General features: G+C 40.8%; 1 protein-coding gene across 1 annotated transcript; it reads right to left on the reverse strand.

Annotated features, from left to right (window-relative positions):
* Positions 1–1,121: 1,121 nt before the first annotated feature.
* On the reverse strand, positions 1,122–13,158 carry dhrs3b (dehydrogenase/reductase (SDR family) member 3b). Its single transcript, XM_084739265.1, has 6 exons — positions 12,419–13,158; positions 4,615–4,758; positions 4,213–4,332; positions 3,537–3,775; positions 1,707–1,832; positions 1,122–1,612 (listed from the first exon to the last, which is right to left on the reverse strand). Exons 1-6 carry the CDS (start codon positions 12,611–12,613, stop codon positions 1,528–1,530), a joined length of 909 nt encoding a protein of 302 aa, XP_084595391.1. The 5' UTR covers positions 12,614–13,158; the 3' UTR covers positions 1,122–1,527.
* Positions 13,159–14,891: the final 1,733 nt, after the last annotated feature.

Here is a 14,891-nt window from a genome sequence, read left to right on the forward strand (position 1 = left end):
TTTAGGTTAAGCTAAACTATGCTAAGCTAAGATAAGCTAAGGGGTACTGGCTGTAGCATTATATTGACACAAGAATGGCGCTGATATTTTCTTCTAATTCTGGGCAAGAAAGTAAATAAGCACATTTCCAAAATGTAAAACTATTCTTTTACACATCAGGTTGATGTTTACAGTTACACTGTTTAGTTCACTTCACATAAGATGAGATGAAGGCGCTCATCAGGTATTGTACTGTTAGACTCCTTGCAAATTTCCCATGGGGACAGAGTGGCTCAATTTCAGTTGCAACTTCCAAGTTTTTTGATCAATCTCTGGTAATTCAGCAATCAAGCTTGGCTCTTCCCGATTTTCAGACATTCTTTCCCTAGCTCTTAAATAATATCCTCCATCACAAGGTAATTGTGACACCCTGGCATTGATAAATCCCATCCATTGCAAATTTCCACAGCTCCCTTTGCTGTAAAGCCTGGGAACATGCTCAGATTGATATGCAATAAAGCGAAAGAGGCTCCATATTGTCCCATTTTTTTCCTGAAATATTAGCCTCTGGGGTTTCGCTAATGCAAATCACATTCATATGATGTACTACCGCAAACGTGTAGCAGTTGCAGACATTGGTAAGATTATATGAGAAGGAGCCAAGCTAACAAAACCAAATTTGATATATCGTCGTCTCCATAACAGGCAATAAAATAGTTTACTTTTCAGAAGTTTACTTTTAACTTTAGTAATTTAGGCCTTGAGATGGCTGCTCCATAAATACAACAATCTCTCTGCCTGTCAGTGTTCCTTCCATGTGGTTTAAACCACTCTGCACGTGCGACGAGGAGGTCCTGACCGACTTGTTTTGAGTTCATTATATTTATGGAGAATTACACCATCCCTCTGCACCATTTTCTGACAGCAGAGAACAAACAATTATACACATCACCCCCCCCCCCCCCAAGCGTGTGTTTTATGTTTTGACAACATCGTCTGTCACAGTCACTGATCTCATGCTTGGAATAAATCAAAGGTGTTATCGTACTGCCATGGGAGTCAAAACCCAGACACAAAACAATGTGTACCTCCCAAGTGCACACTTTTTCTATTTTCATCATGCACAAAGAAAACACGGCGCGTCTCTAAAACTCCATTTTATTATCTTGTTTTGATTCAAAGACACATTAAAAGGAGAATAAAAAAAAGAAGTGTAAAAACAGACTAAAACAAGTGTCACAAAAAAAACTCCCAGAATAACTACTGGTACAGACCTATGCATGGCTTCTGTTCAAAGTGAGAATGGCATTCATTTCTCCATACTATACACACACACGCACACACACATACAAATGGGACCGGGGTGTATCCTGCAGTTTATCGATTAATTCTACCTGCAGAAGAACCCTCTTGCGTGTCCACTAAGTGTTTGTCCTCGCACTATCATGGGGCCTCCTCCACTTTCACATGTCTTAAGGTCCATATTCCCTTCATTACACCTCAGAGCTGCTGCAAAGAGGTCGCTCACACACTGTGTGCAGTCCAGGTTCATGTCCTCCCTTTGAACGTGTTCATGCAGGTATAACTCCCAGTAAACTTGTGGATTTCTTCAAGTGCAACTTGTGGCATGAAGCTGGAAAGTGCAGGGAGACCAAAGAGAGACTGTTAAGCGTGAAACAGTTATGGTGATCAAAACCAAAAAATTGTCAAATGAGATTTTCTTTTACCTTTTTAGAATGACAAGGGCATGCATAGTCCAAGGCAGGTAGAGGAAGGCTTTGTCAGCTCTGACTGCATCCACAGTCCTCTGAGCAACTACCTCGGGTTTGAGAGGTGGAAAGAGCTGCGGAAACCTGCAAAAGAAAACAGCTTTTGAGATGAGTTTTTAGGTGTATCCTTAGCTCATAACGAGTAATTTGAAATGAAAGTGCAAACTAAGTCTGCTTTAGCTATGTTTACTTGCTTTTTATGGCAGCATATCAACACATTTTAGATAAACTGTTGGTTTTAGCTGCCCAACTGCTTCCAGAAGCTACTGCACAACAACATGAAAGGTTTGGTACAGTCATGTACTATTAATCTGCGTCATAGATGCAAAGCGCCTAGAACAGGTCAGTCGAGCTTCAATGATTAGTAGATTAATCGATAAGTCGATCGAAAGAAAATTGGCCACGATTTTTGATCGATTGACAAACATTTGCTGGTTTCAAATTCGGGAATTTGCTGTTGGTTGGAAAAAAGAAGCAATTTAAAGACTCTGAGACTGTGATGATTCATATTGATCGATTAATTGTGAAAATAGTCAGCAGATAAACTGCTAATAAAAATAACTCTTGGTTGCAGAACTATAATTCAGCAGTATTAGAAGTTTAAAACAAGTTTTAGTGTCATCAACAAAGATCTCTTGACAGCCACTAGGGGGCTAGCGGACTGGAAAACAATGAATTGCCTAAGGAACCAGTGACTAAGCAATTAATTTTTTTGGGTGATTAATGTGCTACTATTTTAAACCTGTGGGTTACAGTTGTTTAAGAGGGAGTTGATCAAGAACATTCAAAGTCAAAACAAAAGTGCAAGTATCTGCTAAGAGCGGGACGGTTGCGCAAAGTCTTGAACTCACGCGTGAGAGTTTTTATGCACTCTGTCTGCCTTTTATTAAGCTCAACTAGGGAGTAGCTTATTGCAGAAGAAAAGTCAGGAGATCACCAAAGCCCAGAGGATAAGTTGTCTGGGAGACAAAGATGTTGTGTGCCAATCAAGCAGATGCCAAGCTATTTGACTGAAAAGTGAAAACTCCGACCTACTGGTTGTGCCAGATGAAAAGTCAGAGGATCGCTAACACTGTTAGAATTTATCCTCAAGGGACCTTGAATATCTCTGTTGCAAAGTTCACAGTAATCCGTCTGATAGTTGTTGAGTTAATTTACTCCGAACTACAAAAGTCAACCTCACAGTGATGCTAGAGGAAATGTCAGAGGATCCTCTTAGATCATTTTTGATTTCTAAGGGGCCTTATCAACGACCACTGACCAACGTGCTCTGGATGCAGCTGGACAGACCTCCAGCCAATCAGAGCAACGAAATCTGTGATGTAGCGTAGTTGGTATATTAAACTTACTTCTCTTTATGATGAATAAGTGAAACTGATTCTTCTTCTTTGAAAAATGAACATTAAGTTTGCATAATACTGACGTGATAGTGGATTCAACAGAGACAGTTCCACATCCACAGCGTCATTCATCTTGATTGTTTTACGAAAAAGCCAGACAATAATGTCCTACTGCTCTGTACAGTCATCAAACCCGCTACATACTAGATAAACGGTTGTGATTGACCTGACCAGATCCAGGACAGGTGGAGACAGACTTCTCGGATACTACAAACTAAACATGAGCTCACAGGTCCGTCTGGTTCGCAAACTGTGATTCATCCATTTTAGTTAAGTATTAAGTGGTAGACTGACTGACGTAAGGGCCGGCATTACCATTCCTAGAACCATACTGCTGAAAATGGCAAAACAAAAAAAAACAACATTTATGCATAGCATCTTTTAATACCTGACTCTCATGCCCTGGAACATCTCTGTGTTGGTGTGGAAGGGGAGCACAGTGGTGCAGCCAACGCCAGGGCAGTCCAGCAGCCCCAGCGTCAGACTCTCCATGAAGGCCAGCGACGAGGCCTTGGAGGTGCAGTAGTCTATGGCCCCGGGGATGGGAGACTGCGACAGGATGGAGTTTATGCACACTACATGGCCGTGCTGCAGCTCCAGCATCCGAGGCAGGAAGGCCTTTGTAGTCTGGGATGAGGAAAGAAAAAAAGGGGAGAGCATGAAGACAAGGTGGAAGGAAGCGTGGAAATAGAAGGTGAAATATATTCAGCAGAGTAAAAAGAAGAATAGACAAGAGAAACATGCCCGCAGTGCAACCACAGATTAAATTTCAATTTCCATTTAGTTGATAATTGCATTTCTGTCTGCATATGACAAAGTCTTTTGATCTCCATTCAAAATAAAAATGCCATGATTTTCAAAACCCCTCTGATGTTTCAGGGGCTGAGAGGCGATTTGGAAATACCCTACTTAACCTGCCATAATAGCAGTCATGATTGACAAGTCCAGGGGTGCCCACTGTAAATACTGCCACGCTATAATCAAAATACGAAAACGATAAGGATAATCTGCTGGGAGGAATTCCCCGACTCCTGCATGCATGCTTTAATTTCTGCAAGTCTTACCCAGAACTGTCCCATGGTGTTGATGTGTTGGGATTTCAGAAGGGCGTCGTCATCGCTGTCCATCAGACTTTTGCCGTGGACTACAGCTGCATTGTTCACTAATATCGTAACATCTCCAACCTGAGATTAAAAAGGACAACAGTCAGAAGAAAGAACAATCAAAGATCTTGTGTGCTTTCTGTCTGCCGTCATGAGATGATACAGTTGAGCTGCACCAGAGCTGTCAGCAATATTCCCTGCTCTTATTCAGATATTTCAGATGAAGTGTAATCTATACACCAGATGGGAGCGAGAGCAACTCAGAGCCAATATACATACATATGAGACAGAGAGGCATCACACAGAAATACTTTATGGGGTGTTTGACTGTGTAGAAAGCAGAAATATCTGAAGCTTGCGTACCTTTTCTCTAACCACCTTGGCTTGCTTGTAAACTTCCTCCCGATTGGCCACATCACACAGGAAGTAATGGCACTCTGTTCCTGAGAGAGAGATCTCTTCTGCTGTTTCTTTGAGGCACTTCTCTGTTCGGCCCCACAAGATCACCTAGCAGAAAACACAACATTGTTAGAGGTTAGAAGAAAGTAGAGCACCATTCTGGATTGGGGATCAGAAGCAAATCAAGTGAACTGTTGCTTATAAATGGAACAAAAAGGCTTGTTTTTACAGTCCCGTCATCAACAAAACATTACGTATGTTTTGCGCAATTTTTCTGGCAGTGAGACCTGGTGTAGCTGTGGAGATCTTTGGGCAGCAATGTTCTTTTCATTCAGAGAACAGAGAGGCCATTTTCACTCCAACAAATAGTTTTCGAGCAAGATTAAAGGCTCGGGGGTTGCTGTGTGAATGAACTGTCTCTTCATCCACCCGGAGACTAAATGAAGGCTGGTCATTTGAGCAGGGAACATGGGGTTGGATGGAGGTGGGGGACTAGTGATTGGGCAATTAGATCTGTCAGTCTTTGGGGTCAGGGAAAGGTAATGAAATCAGGGGGTGAGCCCTCCTCATCTCTCAAACACAAATTCTCAAAGAGATTACACGGCCTGTTGGGCAGATGAGCCCCGTCATTTCTGGTCAGGGAGTCTGAAAACAGTGCGTGTGTGAAGTGCTGAGGACGCCAGTGTGGGATTTGGCTGGTCGCCCGTGACCAAGGTTAATATTTGAGCAAAAAGTCCAGTGGAAAGTGATCTTGTGTATGTGAGAGACAGAAAAGACCGCGCGTGTGGACGCATACACACACACAAAAGAGAGCGTGTCTCTTGCCATTTGCGAGGCTTCCATTTCTATACACGATCACACGTCGTCTTTCGCACGTATTGAACCTGTCAGCTTGAGGTAACAGGACACTTTCCGACGGTGCCAATCCTTTAAAATTTACTCTGCATTTATCTAGAGCCAAACATCACATACTGGCAATGACAGTGTGTTAATTTGCACAGTCAAAACACTTAAAAATCACCAAATTACTGTGTTGCTGTTGCTTTAATGCAGCACTCATGTGTCAATAACTGTCTTATAGTTATAGCGTCAGAAGCAAATCAAACGTAGAAACACTGACAGTGTAAAGCTCCAGGGACATCAAAGATTACAGTCTGGAATGTGGTCTTTATTTCTTTATCAGATCTGAAGCAATAAGGGTTTGGCTCCCTCTGTGAACGGCCCTTGTTTGAGTTGCTTTTGATTGGTTTTTTTTTTGTTTGCTTCATTTGCAAGCCCATTTGAGTAATCAGTGAAGGCAGACAGGTCTTGATAAATAACTGAAAGCTTTTAATAGGATTTGAGCCTTACAAACAAAGCTGACAGCTCTCATTAAAAGTCAGCACTCAAACTGTGCTCTCCTGTTAGAATGTTATTTAATTCATTAGGTTTATCACCCGTCACAACACGCAGGACCCTCAGAACAAACAAGCATCGCCCAAATTGCTATCTAGATAGAAACAGTAGGAAAACAGTTCTTAATTGACCTTGCACAAGACCCCTTCACTATCAGCGATAAACCAGTGATTGCTCCAACTAGGCATGTCTAAGAGGACTTAAAGGGATAGTTTGGATTATTTGAAGTGGGGATGTATGAGGTACTTATTGATACTCAGTGTATTATCTGCACTAGATGGCGGTCGACAGGCCCCCAGTTTGGAGCAACAGAGAGGAGGATCAGCATGGAAGCTGAGCGATGCACTGCTCTGGACAGGGTCAGCAGCAAAATGTATTTTAGCCACTATTTTTTGAACGCATTCATCACTTTACCTTAGCTTTACCTTAGAAAACCATTGTTCCGTAAGCAAACCTTACTCCACTGGTGAAATCAGTAATTTTCAGTGACTTTTTTCAGCAGTTTCTGGTTGGAATAAATATATTCTTTTTGCTCACATCTGCCTCTTGAAGGGTTAGGTGATGTGCTAAGACCAAGTCTGCGGGAAGGACAGAAACATGGTGGTGGCAAAACAGAACCACTTTTCTGTTTGAAACTTTTGAGATTTATATAAGAATATATATATATATTCATGTAAGAGTTGATTTGTTTTGTATATTTGTGATTTTTCTTGAGATTTTGAGGGTTTTTTTCATGAATTCATGATTTCCATTTCATGTAAATTTGTGATTTTTCTTGTAACTTTTTGATTTTTTCCTTATAAAGTTGTTTTTTCTTGTAAATTTTTATTTTTTTTCTTGTAAATTTGTGGGTTGTTTTTTTTTCTTGTAAACTGGTGAGTTTTGATTTTTTTCCCACTCATAAATTCTGCGTTTTTCCTCGTAAATTTCTCAGTTTTTTTTTTTTTTGTAATTTTACGTTTTTTCTCATAAAAGAGGAAAATCACCTGGCAGAACCATTTCTTTTTCTATTTCCAGCAGATTAGACGCTTCATGGTTCTATTATTTATCTATTTCAGGTTTTATTGGGATTAATTCTTTGGGGCATCTAAACACACGTTTAAACTGATCATTTTATTTAGCATCCATGTAAACGTAGACTGTAACAACCCTACTTCAAATAACTTTCCCTTTTAGGTTGACACATGCTGCATGTAAAAGCTCTCCGACCAACAAATCAATGTTGCAAAGCTTGACTCCTGAGAGAGTGCAAATGCCACTCAATATTGGCTGTGGTGTATGTCTCTGTGTCCCCAGTAGCTGCAGCTGAATTACAGTGATACTCTATCTCTCAGGTCTGAATGTATGGGTGGGTATGAACCCTCCTGTTCACACCCATTGTATGGGCCAGCAGAGAGGCGGCACACAGAGGGGGCAGCGGGAGTTCAGGAGGCAGTCGCCTGCCGCTGTCTAATTACTGCGGAGACAGCAAGGTCAGTTGCAGGGCAATACCCAGCTGGGAGCGGTGTGCTTCCCGCCTCCAGCACAACACACACACACCCACACTGTTGTCAGTGCATCGGTTTGGTTTGGTTTGGTTTAGTTTAGTTTAGTTTAGTTTAGTTTATCTTCCTCGCAGCGATCTCTTTAATGTAATGTTAACAAGCACATAAAAATCAATGTTTTCTGCAAAAGCTTTTGTCTTGAGTTGTTGTCATGGTACTGAAAAACACTTTGAAAGGAGCTTTGATGTTGTAAGTTGTCAACTATTTACTGGGATTGTTCTGAAAGACCTCTCGTGGTGCTGTGAACTTGGATGCCGTTTTTGAAAATACTTTGGTCTGGTTTATTGTTTCAGAGCTTCGTTCTGCAACTCCCCCCCCACACCCCCTCCTCAACTGCACACAAGAAGACCTGGCTCCCCTCCTGAGTCCTCGGCTCTCCATCTCGCCGGATTCTTTCATCAGCGCTGTAGTTAGTCTTCCTCACACCGTGAAAACACCAAAGCCGAGGAGAGGGGAAAAGGAAATTCCGGCTGCCAATCACAAAGGGGCTCAAACTGGGGTGAGCGCGAGTTCGTAGAGGTTAGCCCTATTCATAATTACCGTCCTATTTCCTTTTAGCATCTCTTTAGGCATGGAGCAATTGTCATACACATTACCACAGGTGTTGTTTTCAAAGCCTTCACACCTTGATAATACCCAACAATGGGGTGTTGAAAAGCATGGTGACATCCTTTGTTGTGCAGCTGCAAAGTAAAGCTTTTAAAACCCACTGGTTTCTTCTTGCTCGTTCCCCAAGGAGATGGCATTGAAAGACAGAGGGAGGCAGTTAGTGTTTCATTGAGCTTTTAGCAATGTTTTCAAGCTCCTAAAATTGCGCCTTAAGAGAGCGTCTGAGATGAGCCCGTGTCACACATGTACGAGTAATTACAACCCACAGCTTTCAGCTGGGCTGCTCGCTGCTTTCTACCGGGGAAATTACCACCTTTCTCTTCCCCGTGTAATGATGACTCCCATCTGAGGTGATCAAAAATAGAGCTGCTCCGTATTAACACATTACTGCTAAAGGGACACCAGCGGCTCGTCAGCCACTCAGCTGTGTAATGTTCACCCACTGGATTGGTAGACAAAGTGTAGCTGGAAATGATGATGGGAACAGAGCCTGACCTGCAGCGATGAGGAACTGTGTGTGTAGCCAGTGGAGCATTTCAGGCCCGAGTGACGGCTCCTTGTTAGAGGGCGGTGAGGGATGGTGAGGGTGGGGGTGAAATGGGAGGGTGCATGGTTGTGATGGGCGGGGTGATTCTCTCAGATTGGCAGGACTGGATGAGTTACTTGAAAAACGATTTCCAGTGATAATTAGAGATGGGTATCATTAGGATTTTACTGATATCAATACTGATACTTATTGCTTCTCTTATTGGGACCAAACGCCCGGTACTTTGCTGCAAAAAATGACATGATATGAAAAAATGTGAAAAGATTCAACAGTTGTTTGAGTTATTGCACTTAGATGCATTTTCACTAAATATGTATCCGTAACATTACATAAATAGCAACAGCAGTATTGTTTGTCAAGGAGCTTATCGATATTTCAGTGCTGATCAGGCAGGAACGATGCGACATGAAAACGCTTTTTTGACAGAGCGATATCCCCAACCATTCACAAGATTTTCCTTCATTTATGACACAACACTTTGCGTTAACAAGATATTCTGGCAATCCGTGTTTTCACCATTATACGATCGGAGGTGTTGATGGAAGTGAGAAAAAAATAAAAAATGTAAACATGAAATCATTGTTTTTGCCCTTGTTTTGATGCAAATGGTCATTATTGAAGTGCCGATACAAAAAACAAAAACAAAGGAAAGAAGCTATAATGTTTTTCTTGTAAATAAAAAATGAAGTTCTGTGTTTCCTGTTTTCATATTCATAGAACCAAATATACTGGGGGTCCTGAATTTGATCAAAAATGATGGACCTGGCTGGAAACTTAATATATATATATAAAATAAGTTAATTAAGTTAATTTATAGTCATTTGAAATTATTAAAACCACCAGTGAAAGTTTATGGTTTCAGTGAATTGATGTAATTTTGGACAGTTTTTTCTGTAAACTGCAAAACATCCGACCTCCTTTACATGCTTTTGTCACAAGTGTCTGATAAACACATCTGAGGGATCACTGCAATATTAACAAATATATTGATAAGAATGTTTGTTTTACTCTCTAATATCATTATTAGCATGCATCTGCCACAAAAATCCAGTATTGTTTGGGCCCTACCCTCTAACTTTAAAATGTATAGGACAGTGTATAGTATAGACTGTCGATTCGACTCTTCAATAGTTTTTACTCTCTAATATCCTCGATCAGTATCAGCCCCAATAATCCAGTATTGGTTGGGCTCATTTCTCAAGAGCGATCAAAACATTGATAACGGTATGCAAAGTCACTTTAAGATCCAGCTGGAAAAAATAATGATGAGTCATAACTTCAGTCTCATAGTGAAAATTACTTTAAATCTTACTTCTTACTGCAGCAGGTTAGAATTGCCACCTTTGCATTAGACTAATCCAAGATAATGTAATCCATTCCTCCCTAACTGTGTTTGTTGGATTCATTTCATTTTGCATACACTCCATAAAAGGCATCTCGTGTTCTCTGAAAACAAAACCTAATCTGGCTTTTATTAACAGCATTATGGAGCCTTTTGTTGTGCTGTGTGATATGTTGGCAGATTTTACAACAGTGCAAAGGCTGCTCAAAAATGGCAAGAAACTATAATAGGGTAATAGCAGGACTGTTATTATGTGAATGCCTTTGAAGCTATTTCATTGAGGCTTTGTGCACATATACCCCCCCTCAAACACACACACACACACACACCAACACACACAGGCTACATACAGGCACACAGAATCTTTGCCTTTATCACGACCTAAATCTTTGGATAATACACTTTGTGGATGTGTCAGTCATACCAGAATCACCCCAGACCTCAGCAGAACCAGTGTCAGGCCAAGACTGTGCTTAATCACATCAATCAGCCATAAAGGCTGCACAGACCTGCCCTCTGCTTGACCTGAGCTGTTGTGCAATACATGAACCAAAATTGAGGCCAATGTCTCCGGTCTCACTGGCCCTACTAGGCTACTTAGAGGTTATGATCCCTGCGTTCATAGAACAGTGGAACAACAATACACTTGGGGCATGGTGGACAGGAGTGACCGGGCTACCGGGAGGAGGGGAGATGTGTGTGTGTGTGTGTGTGTGTGTGTGTGTGTGTGAAGGAAGGGGGGGGGGGTTCAGGCTGCCTAACAACTACTACTCCTGGTTCTGACACAAACACTCTGGCCAAAACAAACCGCTTGCAACTTAAACCTGACAAATACTGGATATTTGGGGCTGATGCTGATATTAGGAAGTAAAAAAATTCTGGCATCGATATACTGGCCCATATTCTTTAAAAATATATAAAGCTGTCTGAAGAAAAGAGATCAAATACACACAGAATTCTGCCTGTAAAGCTAACAAGAAAACCAATGCAGACTGATTTAGCTGTATCGGGCTGATAATTAGGGCTGCAACAACTTAGCAGTACACTTAAATTTGGCAATATACTGTCTTATATTATAATGTTAACTGTATCAAGATGTTGTGATTTGTGGCAGTGGTTCATTTTGTGTTGTTTTGTTTGTGTTTAAACCCGACCTCTGGATATCAGTGCTGTTATCTGTCTTCACTGTTCAGATTGCATAAATACACGATACACAGCTCCACTGATGCTATCGTGCGACCAATATATCAGTCGTAGAGATACACAATGGATTTTTTCAGCTGATGTAACTGGTTGGTTCTCATGGCCAATCCCGATAAGATAACTGACGATTTCACATTTTTATATTTTACCAAGATGTTCCTATAACCTATAGTTTGTGCTCACCTACGGGTAAGAAGGAGTTAAATGCAGTGGTCAGAGATGGATGATTTAATACTCCACAGCCAAATCTAACTGACGTCACTAGTTCAACAAAAACAAATAGTTCTGACTCTTCACATGTAGTTTTTCTGGTAAAGTACATCAAAAACCTGTCCAAGAATTCAAATTAAATGCTCTGACAATCTGTCACATCAGATAGCTGATAGGGGTGGAACGATATGTTGATCTGGATTGATATATTGATTCAATATTCAGCAACCCAATATCACCGATGCAAAGTCAAAATATCAATCTGTATGATTTAAATAAGGATTTATTTTAAAATTCCCATGGCATGTCTTTGTCACTCATGTCTGGAAAAGTTCAGTCATAAAACTGCAGAATCATAATGTAGTCAATGTAAACATAACTGAATATGTTACACGATATATATCATCTGATATTGATCATAGGCTCCTGAATGGAATCAAAATCGTATCGTGGCAGACTTTAGGATATCAGCAAATATCTTATCCAGACAATCAATATAATATAATACAATGATGAAACTCTAATAGCCGATACTTATCAACTAATATTTAGCGATCCCAATACAGACCAATATACAATAGTATTGTATTGTTGTTCAAAGAACTGATATGGGATGAAACTTTTTTATTTACACCCTAATATTGATTATAGACCAATTCAGCTGAAAAGGCCAATATCGGCCGATAATTTATCATATCATCAATATATCAGCTTGCTTACAGTATATATCACATTATAATGAATGGTAACCCCTGTATCACGATATGTATCATACTGTGATTCTTGCCAATACATAGCACTACTGATAATATCGGCCAACAGATATATCTGTCAGATTCTACTTGCAACATAACTTCAGTGGTTAAGCTGAAGGAGTTGTGTGGGTGCAACAAGTTGCCTGTAGTTCAGTGAACTTACCTTTCTGGCTCCCTGCTTGGCAAACTCTTTGGCCAGGTGTCGCCCGATGCCTCGTCCCCCACCGGTGATCAACACCACCTCCTTGGTCAGATCCTTCCTCCTGCTTGGCAACAGCGAAAACAAACTCGCCCGGACTATGTAGTAGAACATTTGAACCGGGAAAAGAAACATACGACAGGCGCTCTTCAGCTCCATCTCGGGGAAATGCTCCGACGGCAGCCGACGAAGTCTGATGTTTACGCTGCAAGTTTACGCGCAACAACCGAATTATCCTCCAAACTGCGACGCGTGTGTGAGCTCCCGCAACTTCAGCCGCATGCAAACAATCTCATGTGCAGCCTCAGAAACTGCTGCATGAGTAATCCACTGGCGAGGAAAGATGTAAAAAGCGGAGCTGTGTGACTTCGGGGAGCTCTGACATGTTAGTCGACATGCATCACGCTGTGGAAATGTGTGAGTGATCAGTCATTACGCCTGTCAGCCGCTGCTAGAGACGCAAGAGACGTGAAACACAAGTCCAGGCGACGCTCCAGTCCGCGGTGTGCGCTACTGAGACCGCTGGGCTTTGGTGTTGTGTTGCTGTCCTGTCCTGTCCTGCCTTATATATCAGCCCTCTGCCCTGGCTGCAGTGCTTCCACCAGTGAAAGGACCTGCAGGAACCTAAAGGAGAGGCTTGTGAGGGCATTAATCCTGATTGACATGTTAAGTGGGGATGAATATTTTGCTCCAGTGCCCGTCTGCCCCTGAGTGGTTGCGTACTTGCCTCTTCCCCACCCCCTTCATGTGCCTACAGCGGCGGTTCTCAATCTGTGGTCCGAGGCCCCCCCAGTGGTCGCCCCACGCTGTGCTCCAGGTGGAAGCCAATTCTTGTTTGGGGAAGTTTAACCTCATTATAATTTAATTGCCTCAAACTTAACCTCGTTGCATAACGTGCGGAATAACAATGATGTTGCAATCACAGGTTTCATCGATGCAAAATCAACAACCAAACTATTCTTATGTAAGAGTGTCAGATGGGGGTATATTTGGTCCTGGTGAGTTAATCCTCACTCCAGCCCCCCTATTAATTAAGTGAAACAAATAATCAAACAAACAAACAAACAGCTAATCACTAAACAAACACACAACTGAGAAACCTGACAATTGGAACCAAAACATTAAGCAGTGTTGCAAGAAGTATATAGATCATTTTAAGGTAAAGAACTAATAAAACTGCAAGTTAAAATAAGAGTAAACAGTGTGCATTATACAACATAAGTATAAACAATATAGACAGTATAACATAGTAACAGTATGCGTGTTAAGCAGTGACCGAAAAGGCAGCAATATTATGGATTAAAGCTATAATATGCAACATTTCCATGTTAAAATGTCTAAAAACACTAAATATGTCATATATTTTGTTGAGTTGTGTACTTACATTATTCCAAAGAAGAGAAATCCAGACTTTACTGAAGGTAATGGTGTGTTTCCTTGCTAGCTGCTAGTTGCTATAACTTCTGTGAAAACAAGGATATGTCAGATTCTTCAGAGTGAGGGTTGAAATCGGCGCACGTGACTAAAATTAACACGAAGAAAACTTAATACATTACTTTGTTCATGTACATTATTTCATGATTCCATCAGAAATGGCAGCCGTCTAACAGCTGAGAAAACAACTCCCATGATCCCACACTACCTCAGATGTCATCAAGCCACATCTTTTGCTATTGTTTTAATGTGAACGAGATCCTTAGCAGTAGAACTTTCATATTGTATGTTTGAAGTTAAGTACTTAGGCGGAAAAAATGGTCCTCATCAGTGATTTATTATATATGATGTTTCTGGATAAATATTACTGCATTAATGTGTATGTTGCATTCAGTTAGTTAACTAGTTTATACTGTTTGGTAGATTAATACTACGTTACTGTCTTGTCTTTATCTCTCCCCATATCCTTATTTATATTATTCCTTATATATATATATTTTTTTTTTATATATATACCTGTGTTCCATAGTTTAACAGCATTCAGATTGGAATCCAATTGGGAGAGATTTATTGTACAGGGAAACCTGTTATTAACTTTGCATATGACAATAAACACTTTAACTTTTAATCTACAGCAATGCATCATATTCTGTAGGATCATCACATGTGCGTGGCGCCACTTTCTTGTGAGAACAGCAAATCTCTAAAAGGTCAACTTTTCATTGCTCAGAGACACAGGCCTGTTATCAGCTTTGTGAGAATGCATTTTGGAGCTAATCCAAGAGGATTTTTAAATGGTTTATGGGGATTTTCTTAACCCATGAAGAAACACTGAAAAAAAAGAAAAAGAACAACAAACAAAAACAAATTCAAAATCTGGAGATACATGGTTTTCATTGAATATATTTGCCTCTGAGATGTGGGGGAGTAGAAGTATACAGATGCATGAAAACAAAATACTGTGAAGTACAAGTACCTCAAATTTATATATAAATGTGCATAA

This window comes from Lutjanus erythropterus, chromosome 2 (genome assembly GCF_056507025.1).
Source record: "Lutjanus erythropterus isolate fLutEry1 chromosome 2, fLutEry1.hap2, whole genome shotgun sequence".
Taxonomy (NCBI): Eukaryota; Metazoa; Chordata; class Actinopteri; order Lutjaniformes; family Lutjanidae; genus Lutjanus; species Lutjanus erythropterus.